The sequence below is a fragment of the Neodiprion lecontei genome, chromosome 2 (assembly GCF_021901455.1).
Source record: "Neodiprion lecontei isolate iyNeoLeco1 chromosome 2, iyNeoLeco1.1, whole genome shotgun sequence".
Lineage (NCBI taxonomy): Eukaryota > Metazoa > Arthropoda > Insecta > Hymenoptera > Diprionidae > Neodiprion > Neodiprion lecontei.
This window is the reverse complement of record NC_060261.1, coordinates 2,016,418-2,031,719: the sequence shown is the minus strand read 5'-3', so window position 1 is coordinate 2,031,719 and position 15,302 is coordinate 2,016,418. Positions and strand designations below refer to the sequence as shown.

General features: G+C 38.7%; 2 protein-coding genes across 3 annotated transcripts in view; one reads left to right on the top strand and one right to left on the bottom strand.

The window, feature by feature from the left end:
- Positions 1-15,302, bottom strand: part of LOC107222284 — a 149,378-nt gene that overhangs the window by 105,912 nt on the left and 28,164 nt on the right. The window lies entirely within an intron of this gene.
- Positions 8,187-15,263, top strand: LOC107222309 (importin-4). Of its 2 annotated transcripts, none has more exons than XM_046731493.1 (15): positions 8,187-8,403; positions 9,536-9,622; positions 9,757-9,864; positions 9,946-10,098; positions 10,565-10,750; positions 10,840-11,134; positions 11,197-11,354; positions 11,506-12,109; positions 12,207-12,442; positions 12,504-12,700; positions 12,782-13,122; positions 13,200-13,375; positions 13,506-13,708; positions 13,811-14,121; positions 14,211-15,263. In XM_046731493.1, the coding sequence occupies exons 1-15, from the start codon at positions 8,350-8,352 to the stop codon at positions 14,321-14,323; spliced, it is 3,222 nt and encodes a 1,073-aa protein (XP_046587449.1). In that variant the 5' UTR covers positions 8,187-8,349; the 3' UTR covers positions 14,324-15,263. The 2 variants fall into 2 exon arrangements, with proteins under 2 accessions (XP_046587449.1, XP_015517098.1); XM_015661612.2 differs by having other exon boundaries at positions 13,500-13,708.

The following is a 15,302-nucleotide window of genomic DNA, read 5'->3' as shown; positions in this document are numbered from 1 at the left end:
AATGCGTATACCTATAATCCACAATACTTTGTCCGACAGATGAAGCAGAAAAAAAAAATTAATAAATTACTGAAATTATTTTGCAAAAAGTAACTCAAAGATTTTAGTACTTTTAGCGATATAGACGAAAGAATTTGATTGTGAGATCGGATTTACACTGTGGAATAATAATCCGTTTTAGGGATTACTGAAATAATTTTTCAATCTCACGATCTGCAATAATATTATTATTATAATATCATACGTAACTAGTAAGACTATATTCCAGAGTATATGACCGGGTTTTTTTTTTTTTTTTTTTTTCTATTTCTCAATGGGAAAATTGTTCAAATATCTCGTTAATACCCCCACCGATGAATTTTTATTCTTCGAAGTTACGCTGCATTCGCGCGTGTGCCAATTCCCGGTTCCTTTTCCTGGCAAGCATAATGAGGTCGTCATCTGGCAGAGCATGAATTGCAAGACTTGTGCATCGCATTGTGAAAAACGGATTAGCGTTCAAATGTGAAGAAAGAGAAACGTAGAATTCAAAATCAGGTTGAAAAATAAATCGAAAGATGAATGAACATTTTCAATGAAATTATAAATTGTCAATAAGCTTTTCCGCCATTAAGACTGCATACTGAAATTTAGGAAATTTCGGTTTCATATGCAAAGTTTCAAATAAAAAATACGAAATAATCGATCAATCTTTTTTGGCTCGAGGTTTTGACTACACGACGTAAAATGTGTAAACATATCGTCGTGTAATGCCCGACCGCAAACCGTAATTCATAGTCATCTCGCCTTTATAATAACGTGTGAATAAGGAATTAATTCACTCACGTAAATAGACATGAAACAATATTATAATATACATATACATTGTACATACTCATGCATAAATGCGGTGTGTTTAGATCATAAGTATGATTTTCGTAACATAATTTATACATGAGAGATGGTTAGCGGATGACGGTGAAATTTGTTTCGTCTGAGTATAACAGATGACGTAAAACGAGAATTCCCCGTGCAAAATTTATACAACTGTTAAGGTCACGCAGTACTCCTACCCTTACCGACCGAGGAAACTCAGGCTTTTTCCTCCTATATTAAATAAACAAACGAACGGAAAGGGTTGAAATTTCGAAGGTACGTCGGTAGTTCGTAAAGAAATTCAGAAAAGTTGCTCATATCCCAAAAATCTTTCCAAAATATATAGTTTTTCGAGATGTGTTACTATTTTCACATAATACCCTCAACATTACATTGAAACAGTCCCACGATGGCTCATTATACTCCTCATTCTATTCGGAATTGCGCAAAGTGTCTCAGCCATGCAGTTTTTTACCCCTCAAATACGGTACACGTGGGAATAGTAACAAGTGTAAAAAATACACAAATTTTTTTCACGGTTTTTCGGATATAGATAACTTTTCTGAATTTCGCTACAAAAGATAGATAGATGCACCGTAGAAATTTAAACCCTTTCCGGCGTTTGTTTATTTAATATAGGAAGAAAAAGGGTTAGTTTGCTCGGTCGGTAAGGGTAGGCGTACTACACGACCTTAATGACGATTAATTTTCCTTTCAGTTCAATGACTCAATGTGCGAGATTGATTCGTTGTGATTCGGTTAAAGGAAAAACGATGACTCGCATATAAATATCAAGATATTACAGGTGCATCTGTGTTTATTATTTCAACTCTCATCATTTTGTAATTTCTACGGAATCTCAAATAATAATCTGGCTAAAATCCAATCGAACAATGAAAATAAATAAACCAGATATACTTCGACGTTTCTCACGAAGTGAATAAAAAATTATTCAATATTTCTCTGATCACGACCGAACGATAATATTATACAAACGTGACAAAATATTACAACTAATGTGAAAAATTGTAAAAATTTAACAATCACTTTATATTACGACGAAAATAAATACTTCACTGTATTTCCTGTACATATATATGTGTGTGTGTGTGTATATATATATAAATTAAAAATCAAAGATTTCACGAGGATCGAAGATTTTTAAATTACGTATCGCAAAACCATCTCCATTTCCCAAATTCTCTCTACACATGCTTCGTCATCGTTTCGGAATTTTACCGTTCCAATTTTTCTTATTTTTCGAATCACTTTAACTTTCTCTTCTGTTTGATAAAAGTATTTTTATGAAAGCGATATGTTGCGTTACGTGTGCGTATATATACGTATTATACGTGTATAAAAAATATAAAACTGCTTGCTATCCGGTGGACAATCGAGATTCTCGTACCATAACCGAGACACTGTGTGAAATAACGCGTCTCGAAATTTTCACGACGACGTGCAAGCCGAGCTACTCCCAGCAACCGATGACAGCGTCTTCCTTGCCTGCCCGGCGGGCATAAGGCGCGTCGTTTAATTTCAGAATTTCACCATAAGAATTCCGATATGTGGTCTTTTAACCGTTTAATTCATGCCGGGACGCTCGGCGTTCCACCTTTCCTGTTTTTTTTTACAGCTTTTTGTTTATTCAACTTCTTTTTTTGCAACAACTGCCGAGTTTTTTGGTTCCGCATGGTCCCTGAAATATCTGTAAGCCTAACGAAAAATAAAAATATACATACAAAATTTATCTATTTATTTATTTATTTATTGCGAAAATATCAGATGCGAACAAATAGTCGAAATTCGTACTTTTCGACGAGAAAAAAAGCACTTTCTGCTAATCAACCATGAAAATCCGAATGCCAATAAAATTTTAAAGAATTTTTTCAAAATTGATATTCTTTTTGTTTTTGTTTGCCCGACACATTGGATCTGCCATTATGAATTTTCGTATTTCAGCGACCCGAAAATCCCACGCATGAAAAATTTCAATCGAATCGCAGGTAATGAAAAATTTATGCATGAAAGGATTAACGTAAAATATAGTCTCTAAGTATGTACAACAATGTATCAAAATACGATAATGCGAAGAAATTTACTCTTATCAATATCGACCCCATCGTCCTCCGCATCATCCGTTAAATATTCGTATGTATATAACAATTAATATTCTTATACTTAAATCCTATACAACGTTACACGATCATGCATGTATTAAATATTGGGATTTTACTTCAAGTTTAAGAAGAAGAAAAAAATGAAAACGAGAATATGGGAAAAAAAGGTACACGAGAAAATGAAACCTCGCATACGTAACATATTTTCATACATATATACGTATGCGGTATATAAGAAAAGCGTACAGCATCGTCCACTTAAACCCAACGCTAGTCGAACACGAGTGTTCTTTCAAGTATTGTATGAGAAAAAAATTTCGAGAGAATCACGAGTGGGAGATACTCGCGTGCGCGTGTCGTGGACCGTTTTTCACTAGGAAAAAAAAAAAAAAAAGAAAGAAACAAAAATGAATTCAAAAAAAATTCTTCTTTCACCTCAGATATCGTGGAGCAGTAACCTGCAGGAAAATACATATCGAAACTTGAAGATCAACCGCGCATGCGCGAGTTTTATCGGCCGTTCGTGCAGGCTGGCCATCCCGAGTTTAGTTGATACGAATTTTCGAGGTTAGAATCTCGAATAATTGAGGCAGTGACTCGGAAAGGTTTGGAAAGCATTTGTTATTGGGTCCGAAAGTTGACTCTTCGAAGAACGGTCGGAATTTAATGCTCACGCTCTTTGAAAATTTAAACGTAGACATTTTGCGTAGGTTGGCACGCCTGCATCGCAGACAAGAATATCGCTGCGGGAAGATTTCGCCGACCAATGAGATCGAATCGTTTGGCGCATGCGCGGTTCATTTTCAAGTTTCAAGGGATTTTTTCAGTATACCTATAACGTAATATTCGCCAAAATATAAAGTTAATCGATTTATATTCGAATAAAAATTACGCAGCAGCGGATTTTTTACATTTCAGTATTTATAGAATATGCATATACATATATGTATGTATAGGTACGTATTTTAATATATAAATGCAACGATAATATCTCGATTTCGAGGCTAGACGTACAGAACTTGGAACACTTGAGTAAAGAACATGCCTAAGCACTCTGCCGCGGTTCTGCAGGTTCGGGATAAATTCAGCGTGAGATTAAAAAAATACGTATGAGAGAGTGGAGGTATACCTTAGATCAGAAATTCTGAACTATAGATCAACGAGACGTCGATTTGAATTTCAGATCAGAAGCTATCGCGTATAAATTCAAATCTGCAATATTATTTTACGGTTGAGAATTCATATATTGTTTATAAAAATATATTATACAAACGAACAAATATATCAGAATTTACGTACAATCGTATAAAAATTGAATAATTTAAAAACGATTAAATTCTTTGCCACTTTACTGATAAGAAAACAATTTACTGTTAACAGAAGTATATTTAAATAAGAAGAAATAAATGTTTTTTTTTTTTTTATTATTATCAAATTTTAGTCGAGCCAAATGTGATTTGTTAACCATTAACAAATTTCTATCGATCATTATTTGCCTCAACTCAAATTCTACAGTAATAACAAAACATTTATTTTACCGTATGTAAATGCACGTTTGCTAACAGAAAATAGCCTCTCTTATCAACGAATTCATCTTCTTTCCATGCAACAGTTTCTTATAATAATCTATAAGAATAAATAACGATCCATGGAGTCGCGTATTCAACGCAAGAGTGAAAGAGGCCGTCGAGATTATCGTTATAAGGTGGTATCAAATACGACATATGATAATATACGATATATAAGGCATTCCATGACATCTCGATCAAGATTATATACGTCGATGTATCATATTGGCTCAATTGTAAATTTTTGCAATTCAAGTACATGACGATAAACGCGACTGAAACTTTCATCAGAATTTTTCGACCCAGCGTATCTGAAGTATGATTTAGAAACTCGAAAAAAAAAAAAACCACTTTTTAAAATCACAAAAAATTCCGAAAAATCTTATAAAATATAGCAAAAATTTTTAAAACCTCTTAGAAGACTAGAGACTTCGTAACTTCGAGAGAAATAATGAGGAAAAAAAAAAATAATTTCAAGTTTTTAAATTATACTTCAGATACGGCTCTGACTAAAAATTTTGAAAAAATTTCCATATGCGTTTTTCGTCGTGTACTTTCATCGAAAAAATTATAATAAAGCCAATCTGAGACATCGACGTTCGAATCTCATATCGAGATATCATGGAATGCCCCATATGCGTGTACCTATGCACCATGTGTCTGTGTGTGTGTGTGTGTGCGTTTGTAACAATACATAAGCACACAGTTATAACACACACACGCACACACTCACATATATATGTATATCCAACGAAAGACGAGCGAAACTTGCGAAGCATCACTGGAGAAGTGATCACTCAACCACTTCAAAGCCTCGAGAGTTGCTCGTAAATTAGTCCTCTCCCCTCCTCCTCCACCTCCTCCTCCCCGTTTAAGTCGAGCTGTTGCTGCGGACCCTCCGCGCTGTGAAAAACCGTCCTGACCACGGATGATCCTAACAGGTATAATGTGAATCCGGTTCTATGATTGCACGCACAATTTTTAAGCGGTGAAAAAAATACTGGGTGGTGTTAAAAAACGAGAATCAGCGATGGCCGCTAAGGTGAAAATAATCAATGCATCGAATAATCCGAGTCCGAGAAAATAATCGAATGCGACTCTATTGAATCGGTTAAAGTTAATCGATTAATCGATTATTTCGTATTTTTTAATTGAAGCGTAAATTTCAGTCTGTAGTTTTAATAGCGGAGAAGTTTTTTGATAATTTATTGTTTCATTCAAAGTATTTTTCAATTTCAGGTGAAAATATTCGTTCATCTTTCGCTTGTTATATCAACTAGGTGTGTTTAGTAAGTAAGACAATGATAATAATTCATACTTTGATCACGTGAATTGATATTGCATTGCGTCGTTCATTATTTGATGAAAATAAAAAAAAAATAATATCGGATCACTGTTTAATCGTTTTAATTGACAGTGATAAAATTCACAACGCGGCGAGAAATCCGTTATTCTTACATCCAAAATCTAATCAGTCAAACGATTAGTCGAGAATTTATTTGCGAATAAAATAATCATATGTAATTTCATAAAAATCAGACAGCTGATTTAATTTTATGAATGAAAAATGCAATATCCAACCGTATCGCAAGCTTCGGTGAAAATTTTACTATTCAAGCCTTTGTTTCGTGAGAGTTCTTTCGTTTCAAAACTTTTCTTGTAACCTACAGATTGTACACGCATACAGACATCGTCAACTTGTGATATACCAATAAAACGACCGATAATAACCAAATCCATGTTTCCCGAGTGATAAATAAAATGACAAGAACGATGTTCAAGCGGTTGAGAAAATGACCAATGAGAGAAACCTACGTTATAGAAACCAGTGGAACAAGGTGCAGTTTCGTTGTACATATTTTATAGAATCCCTGCGCGCGGTTCTGTAAACTGGTATGCATACATATCGGTGTATAAATAGGCGAAAATAGCTATGCTCCGGTGAAGCGTTTGGTCGAAGCGTTTGGTAGTTGCGAGCTGCTATTTTATACATATACATGCATACCATATATATATATATATATATGTATACATTATGTACCGCCGAATCCATGTAGCAAAAGCTCGAATGCCGAAGTTTGAAACTCGGAAGACTGTCTTATCTCAACCCGACTACCGCGAGGAGGAGGAAAAGAGGAGGAGGAGGAGGAGGAGGAGGATGCTGGCTGCAGCGGCGTCGTCGTCCCTTAAACCCGGAGATCGGGGAAAGGCAGAAGGGGTTCGTTCGTTCGCTGGTCTCTGAAATAATAAACTGTATATTCGTCGAGCGAGACGGGCGAGGAGCGAGCGAGCCAAGCGAGAAAGAGAGCGTCGGTGCTACTAACGTACGAAAAACGCCGCCAACGCCGCGGCGCCGACGCCGACGCTTCGATCTAATCAATTGCCGCGCGCCGCGTTCACCCCGGTTTCCTCTATTCCTGGCCTCCTATTATACTCAAAGGAAAACCGTGAAAATACCTTCTCATTTTCTTTCTTTATTTCTCTTCTCCCCTCATTTCTTCGCCCTTCTTTAATTGATTCGATTCCTTTTTCTTGTCGTATTTTAACTTCTTTATTTTTTTTTTTTTTTTTTTTTTTCATTTTCTCCGTCGCTCTTTACTTTACCGCCAACTGCAGCTTTCAACACCCGCGCGCGCGCGCCCGTTATTTAAGCCGAACAATATCGTACGCTTTGCAGTAAAGGGGGAAGGGGAGTAGAATTACCTGATATTGAAAACGGGATATAATAACGATACCAAAAAACAACACAAACCCAAAAATCTTATCGATACGTGTATATACTAAATATTATTATAATTTTTTCCACATAAATTATGCACGATAATAGCGTTACTTGGAATATTTCGATTTCGGTTAATTTATTGTCGGATTGGATCCTTATAATGTAATAATACTGCGTGATAAATTAGTGATTACGTTACACGCCGCATAAGGTAAACGACGAAAACAACTTAAATACGGAAGAACAATCTTGACAAAACGTTAAAACGTATACATACCTATATATACGTGTAGTATGGGCATAAAAGCAAAATATTATCATTCCCGTGACTGAGATTGTGTGTATATATACAGGATAGTGGAGCATGTAGACGGTATGGCTAGCCAAAGTCTGCCGGAATCCCTGACGGTCTTATAACTATGTGCAACAAGAAGGAAGCCCGAGAATCTATACAGATCGAGCGGGGTGTATATCATTAAAACGCTACATTACTATTGTATATTATTCCCCCCTACTCGTAGTAAACACCCGCTCATTAAACATTTACAAAATGTTCATTTCAAACCTCTCTAACAGTTCTCTCTTTCTATCTTTTTCTCTTTTACTTTCTCTATCCCTCTCTCGGCCCTCGGCAATTGATAATATTTAGAACTATTCAGAGTTCCCCCGGTAGCGCTAAAAACGTTTAAATTTAGTGCCACCGATTACCGACGCGACACAAACTACCAACAACTTCACTCCGTGGGTACTGTAAAGATGTTTTCTTTACTTACGGTAGGTAACTTAGGATTGTCGATAAGTATTGTTTACGGTCGGTAAGACAGCGACGTGCCAATTCACCGCGACGCCTGCAAGTTTTCGGTTCGTGGCGTTGTTGACGATGCGCCGCTCCGAATCACCCGGTCGCAGTGTCGCTGTCGGAAGCCGTGGAAGGACGACGCGACATCCTCATGTCGCCTCTGGTTTGACTCGACGAGAAAAATACCGAAGAAACTTGACCAGGAATTTTTGAGGTTCGATTGCGGAAGATTTTTTGTTTTTGTGACAGAGCATCGGCGCGGTGATATAAAAAAAGAGTATCGACATGGAGAAAGTTCTGGAGAAGCTATTGGTCGCCGACAACGCGATAATCAAACAGGTAAGCGCAGAGATATTACATTAGCCGAGAATACGAGACGACAACGATCAGCTGTTCCAGCATGTACGACAAAATAGATGGAACAGCACACACGTGCGAGAGAGACGTAACATTCGCGGATTCGTACGTATTATGTATGTATGCATGCACACGACGTTTCGTTGGTCAATCCGCGAGGCCAATACCCTGCGACACGTGCTCCCAGTCAGCAGCCCCTCAACACCACTCCGAAGTACACGCTAGGCTTGACCGGCGTGAAGATATCTACTTGTGCATGTTCACGTCAGAGGGGCGCGTGTTATCGATGTGTACAAGTCGCATTCCTCGTGATCGCGATCAAAGGCTACTTTTAAAACCGAGTTACTCATTGTCGCTGGTATTTTCCTGACCACCCCCTCCTCCTCCGCCTTCTTCTTTCCATTTCTGTTTCTTTATTTATTTTTTTTGATACGCCGCCTCCTTCCTCGACGTTAGTAACGTTATCGTAACTATTCATGCCGAGTAATAAGCGTTATTTCGCGATTTTGGAATTGTCTGCAATTCGGTAAATCGTAATAAAACAAAACACACTCAAATTACGAAATATTGGTTCTTTTAAAATTAGGAAAATAGTTATTCTTTACCACAACGTTACTAACTTCAACCTCGTCAAATTCGATCACTCGACCCAAAGCACGGCTTTCAAAATCTACATATGGATGTACGTACGTATGTACATATCGTACCTACTGTTGTCAATTCATATGCAAACCAGTTATGTTGGTGCATCCATCGTATTATACCTACACGAGACTAACAGCCACTCAGCCGATGAAATAATTAACTTTTTTCGACGATTATAAACGATGACTAACCGCACGCGTCGCTATGCCGTCCGCGTATTTACCCTCAAGTTTATACCTATATCAACGCCAGCGATATTGGTGTACTCTGTCGTTAGGAGTAATTTACATCGTACATATAATGTAGATTGCACACATTGTCGTTATCGACATATTAATACCTACGTGGGAAATAATTAAAACGTAAATATTACGCAATGTTATTGAGAGATATCGCGTAAAAAATACTGTACTAATATAAAAAGCTAAATTTGCTTACATCTATGGAAAGAATAATAATGGTTTTTTAGGGTACGATCGAGCTAAGGGACGCCTTCAAAAACCCAGAATGCATTGGATTACTGGTCGCAGTTGTAGTTGAGTCGCCGAAACCCCAGGTAGGAATATATTCGCGATTTACTTGAAGATAATTCGTCGCATTTTCAAACCCTCGATTTTATTCCATGTATCCATCATCCCTTCACGTTTCGAAAATTAATTAACTAGGCAACGATTAAAATTCATTACACAGATAAGACAGTACGCGGCCGTTTTGATGAGAAAACGTTTGAGCAAAGGGAAACATTGGGCCAAGCTTTCTCCGGAAGTAAAAGCTAGCTTTAAGGACGCGATGCTTAAGGTAGATTATATATTTTGCGACGGTTACAAGAATGAACAACAAATGTAGTGAATTTACTCACAGAATCATCTTACTTCGCAGCGGCTTCTCAACGAACAAGAAACCTCCGTAAGAAAATCGATCGCCCAACTGATCGGTACGGTGATCAAGCACGAACTTGGCAATAACGGATGGCCGGAAGTACTGCAGTTCGTTCAACAATCCGTAACGAGCGAAAATCTCGCCGATAAGGAGGTATAATCATCACGACCGCGTATTAATACCGGTATATTGGTTATTTCACTCACGAATTACCTAATTGACCGCGGACGTTACGTGCTCGAATTTTCGCCTATAATACCGCAACCAGGAGAACTCCAACTAAGGTTGATTGATTAGAATCTGAGGGTACGACTGTTTCCAACACGTGATCAAAGATGGCACTGAAATTTCAGAAACGAAATTACTTTATATTAACGATTAGTATGCGTTCTACTATCCACGCACGCTGAGTAAATACATTTTTCCACTATGTCAGCTATAGAAAATTTGATAGTTAAATATTTGTTTCTATATTCTGAAAGCGGTCGCAGAACACGTAGGTCAAAGTTACGAGGTGAGCCGATAACGCGGTAATGGCGTCGATTTTCCATCTTATCGCTAATGATAAATTGAATTTTGAGTATCTGTTATTACCGTTCTTATTTGAACAAACCCTCAGATCGGCATGTACACTTTATCGACAATGACTGAGGTAGCGCCACAAGCATACCTGCCGCATGCCCAGTCGGTGGTCTTCCTCTTGGAAAACACACTGAACGGGCTTCAGGACTTGGGACATCCTGTAGCGTTCTACGTTCTACTGACGCTAACGCACCTGGTGCCACTAGTAGAAGGAAACCAACCCGTAAGTAGAAATTTAGGTTTACTTTGCTGCCGTAACAAGACTGCTGTATTATTTGTTTCGATTTTGAAATTACCAAGAATATCTTTCAGATGGTAAACTCTTATCACCAAATGATGCCTCGGATAATTAGCGTTATTCAGGCGCTCGCAGTTACCAATGAAGAACAGGCAGTCGAGGCCTTCGAGTTGCTGGATGAACTCTGCGAACAGGCGATGGACGTAATTTCCCCCCATGTCAAGGCTCTCGTCAGCCTATGTTTGACCCTTGGCGCAAACAAGACGCTAGACGACGCACTTAGAGTCAAGGCAGTTGGGTTTATGGGCTGGCTAGCGAAGACTAAAAAGAAGGCATTCGTCAAACACAGACTGGTCGAACCTGTCATTGGTAATGTCGAATAAACTTGTATACTCGGAGCTTGCATGATCCATTACTTGACTTTTTTTTAGACATGTTGTTCAACTTAATGGCCGAACCGCCCACGGATGAATCCGACGAAGCTTACTTTTGCGATAATGTTGATGACAGTACACCAATGACTTGCGCGACACAAACCCTAGACCTTCTAGCCCTGCACCTTCCACCAGAAAAATTAATCCCTTACGTTGTGAGTGATATAAATTAGCCTTCATTTATTACAATTACGTTTGTAAATATTAAAATAAGGGAGAACGAGCAAAGTAAGCAGAGTAAGTATGGCTATACCAACACCATCTCACTTGTAAATAGAAGAAATCCTAATCCAATTTCTATCCCAGTTGCAGCACATTGAGCCGGGACTTCAAGGATCGAACATGTATTCTAAAAAGGCGTCGTACCTCGCGATGGCAGTGCTAGCCGAGGGATGTTCAGAATTCATTCGATCAAAGTACCTCGAGTCGTTTTTGAGGTGCATTTGTGGTGGAATCACGAGTACAGAACCGGTAGTTCGCAATGCTGCATTGTTTGCACTGGGTCAATTCGCGGAACATCTGCAGCCCGAGATTAGTCAATACGCTTCTGAGTTGCTCCCAGTTCTGTTCGAGTACTTGGGACACGTATGCTCTCACATGCAGTTGCAAAACAACAGCAAGTCTCCACCGGTCGACAGAATGTTCTACGCCCTAGAAGTTTTCTGTGAAAATTTAAATGAGGGACTTTTGCCTTATCTTCCGATACTTATGGAGTGCCTTTTCAAAGCCCTACAAACACCTAATGCCGATATACACGTCAGGGAACTGGCCCTCAGTGCCATAGGAGCAGCCGCAAATGCTAGCAAAGAAAATATGATTCCATATTTTCAGACGATCGTTGAAAACCTCCGCGGATATCTCACGGAGAAACAGAGTACAGAAACTATGTGCCTGCAGATTCAAGCCGTAGGTTTGTAGATACCCAGACTGCGAGGCTATGACACTAAAAAATCTCTTTAGAAATATCATTTTCTATCGTATAATACGAAAATGAATCATTTCTCCAGATACCCTGGGAGTGCTGGCGAGAACGATAGGCGACGACCATTTCCGACCGCTAGCCGAAGAGTCTTTGAATCTCGGAATGAAATTGATGACCGAAAACGATGATCCTGATTTGAAAAAATGTGTTTACGGTTTGTTCGCGTCGATTAGTTCGGTATTGAAACAAGGCCTGGGTGCAGTTCTGCCACGAATTGTCGAACCCATGATACATAGCATACAAAGCGCAGAGGGAATTGTGGTAAGTTTAAAACGGTAACACGCCCTAAGCAAATCGGATTTTAAACAATCTTTGTTCACAGCCACACTTCAAGGATGATGAAAATACCGCGTTTCCAGTTTACGAGGATGCAAGTGAGACGGAAGAAGAAGAGGACATTGAAAATACCGACAACGAGGACGATTACGATGACTTAGCCGGCTACGTAGTCGAAAATTCGTACGTTGAGGAGAAGGAGGAGGCAATCCTCGCGTTGAAAGAGATTGCTAAGAACACGGGGTATAAACTACTTTCTGTTACACAGATTTTTTTAATTTCTATTAACTTTAATCACGAGTTGTATGACTGTTTTCTCAACAGAGAAGCGTATTTGCCATACTTGGAAAGATCGTTTGAAGAAATTTTCAAACTCATCAACTACCCACAAGAGGATATCAGAAAGGCCGCGATTGAAGCCCTGCTACAATTCTGCATAAGTTTTTCAAAGATAAATACAAACGAGGGCAAAGTAGCCACGCAAAAGGCACTCTCGGTATTTGTACCAAAGTTGGCGGAGCTCATTAGATTAGACGAAGAATGCATCATAGCCATCGCTGCGCTTGACGCTTATTCCGAACTCCTCAAAGAATTAAAATCCGACGTTCTCATTCAGGACGGTCACAAAGATGCGATTATAAACTGTATTACTGAAGTCATGACGGGTGAGAAAGAAGAAATCTATTCACTCGTATCTACGCTATTCCGTAATCGATTAATTCACTAAGCGGACAATTTTCAGGTAAAACCGAATGTCAGGACCAAGATGAGACAGATGGCGACGAGACCGAAGCCGAACAAGACGAGCTATTAATTGAATGCGCCGGCGACGTTTTACCAAGTTTTGGTAAAGCCATGAAGCCAGAAGATTTCCTTCTCTACTTCCAAGCACTGCTTCCTCTTTTCCTAGCCAAATTGGTGAGCAAACGCGACTTTATACAATTGCACAAAGTCTGAAAGAATCGGACAGTTTTTAAAAATGAAGTGAAGCAAAGTCGATTGAGGCGGACAGTTTCCTTCACTACAACCCTCTTTCTTTAAGCAAAAGAACAAAACGGAGGCGCAAAGATCATTCGGTATCGGTACAATATCCGAGTGTCTCTCAGCCCTGGGACCGACAGTAGCAAACTTCGTGCCGCAACTCCTGCCAAGGCTGCTAAAACTATCGACAGACCCAAACGCTGAGGTTCGAAACAACGCGATTTACGGAATCGGAGAACTAGCGTTACATGGAAAGGAAGCCGTCTACCCGTATCCTTTGTAAATCATCTCCGACCGATTGGGACTATCGCTCTGCGTGCATGATCACAATATAGTTTCATAAATTTTTCCGTCTCAATACCCGGCACTCAGACGTTACCCGGAAATTCTTCAATCGCTTTCGGAAGCGATAGGGACAGAGACTCATGGAGGAACACGGGACAACATCGTCGGTGCGATCGCGCGCCTTATCATAACGAATCCCACCATCGTACCACTGGAGCAGGTATTCCCAGTTTTCGTAGGGCAGCTGCCTCTTCGCGAAGACTTTGAGGAGAACAAGGCGGTGTTCAAGAGCGTGATGGTGCTCTACGAGAACGGACATGACGTTATCAAACACCACATTCCGAGTCTCCTCAAAGTAGCAGTGAGCATCGTTCACGAGGGCAGAGCAATGGACGACGGTAAGTCCAATTTTAGATAAATTCAAAGCGAACGAGAACAGAGTGTTGAACCATGATCGATAATTTTTTATCTATTCTTCTTTTAACAGAATGCAAAGAGATCGTGACGAAATTTCTAAGGGTAACACAAGCCGATTTCCCGACCCAATGGAACGAATTATTGGCTAGTCTTCCGCCGGAAGTAAGAGCCGGTTTTCAGTAAGCGCTGTTGTTTAACGTTTCACCATTATAGGCTGTTTAAGGAAAGAACAAAAAGAAAAAAGAAAGATGAAATATACCGCGAGTTTTCCTGACAGCGGAACGATTCCGTGCGCTTCATTCGGGCAATTGGTGTTACGGCTTATGTTCAGGTTGAGCTCTTAAATCGTTGGGTTGTTAAAAAAACTCACGCTATATATATCACGTCGTATTGAAGACTTGTTTTTTTGTTTTTTCTCGTTTGCCTACGGCATGACAATTTTTTTGTTATTTACAAGACAGCTCAATCTTTGGAGACAGCTGGCTTCTCGAGGCACGTTCTATAATATATTTGTTAAAGCATACAATTGAGCGAGATCACGTTTCACCCGCCACGATTATTTTATGTTTCTTGTTGCTGTTGATTTTCATAATTTTTCTTACTGCTTTAAGCACGAATATAAAGTAATATATTGATATTTCGTGATTTGTGTGCCTTCTGCATTTAAGTTATATAATTATTACATTTAGATTGAAGTTTTACTCAGCGGTTTTTCATTAATTAAGACTAATTTTCATTTGTTCGAACCGGTCACCACGTCCGTTCGTATCTATTGAAAAACTATCCGAATCATCGATAATACTTCTTATCGAAATATGGTGATTCGTGTCTATACCGCACCTAGAATAACAGTATCATGAAAACTGGAAAACTAATTGCCCATCATCGTTACGCTCTACTTGTTCTAGGTTTTTTTTTTTTTTTTTTATTTAAATTTAAATGTATTATTACATTTTATGCTGTTGCAATGTCCTAAAATACCTTTTATATATAAAACATTATTATATATTGAATATACATTGCACATGTATGTATAATTAAGTATTCATGAAAAACGAATGTGTATCACAACCGAGAAAAAAATGAAAGAAAACCGAATAAAGACGAAGAGAATTTGCATATTTTACAAGTCAGCATTGCTACTCTCTCCACCTCGTAATTC

What these genes read in the sequence shown, in the direction of transcription:
- LOC107222309 (XM_015661612.2), top strand. Translation starts at nt 8,350, where the DNA reads ATGGAGAAAGTTCTGGAGAAGCTATTGGTCGCCGACAACGCGATAATC. An exon ending in GAGATTGCTAAGAACACGGG is followed by an intron (nt 12,701 to 12,781) that starts GTATAAACTACT and finishes TTTTCTCAACAG; the next exon opens with AGAAGCGTATTTGCCATACT. An exon ending in TATTACTGAAGTCATGACGG is followed by an intron (nt 13,123 to 13,199) that starts GTGAGAAAGAAG and finishes GACAATTTTCAG; the next exon opens with GTAAAACCGAATGTCAGGAC.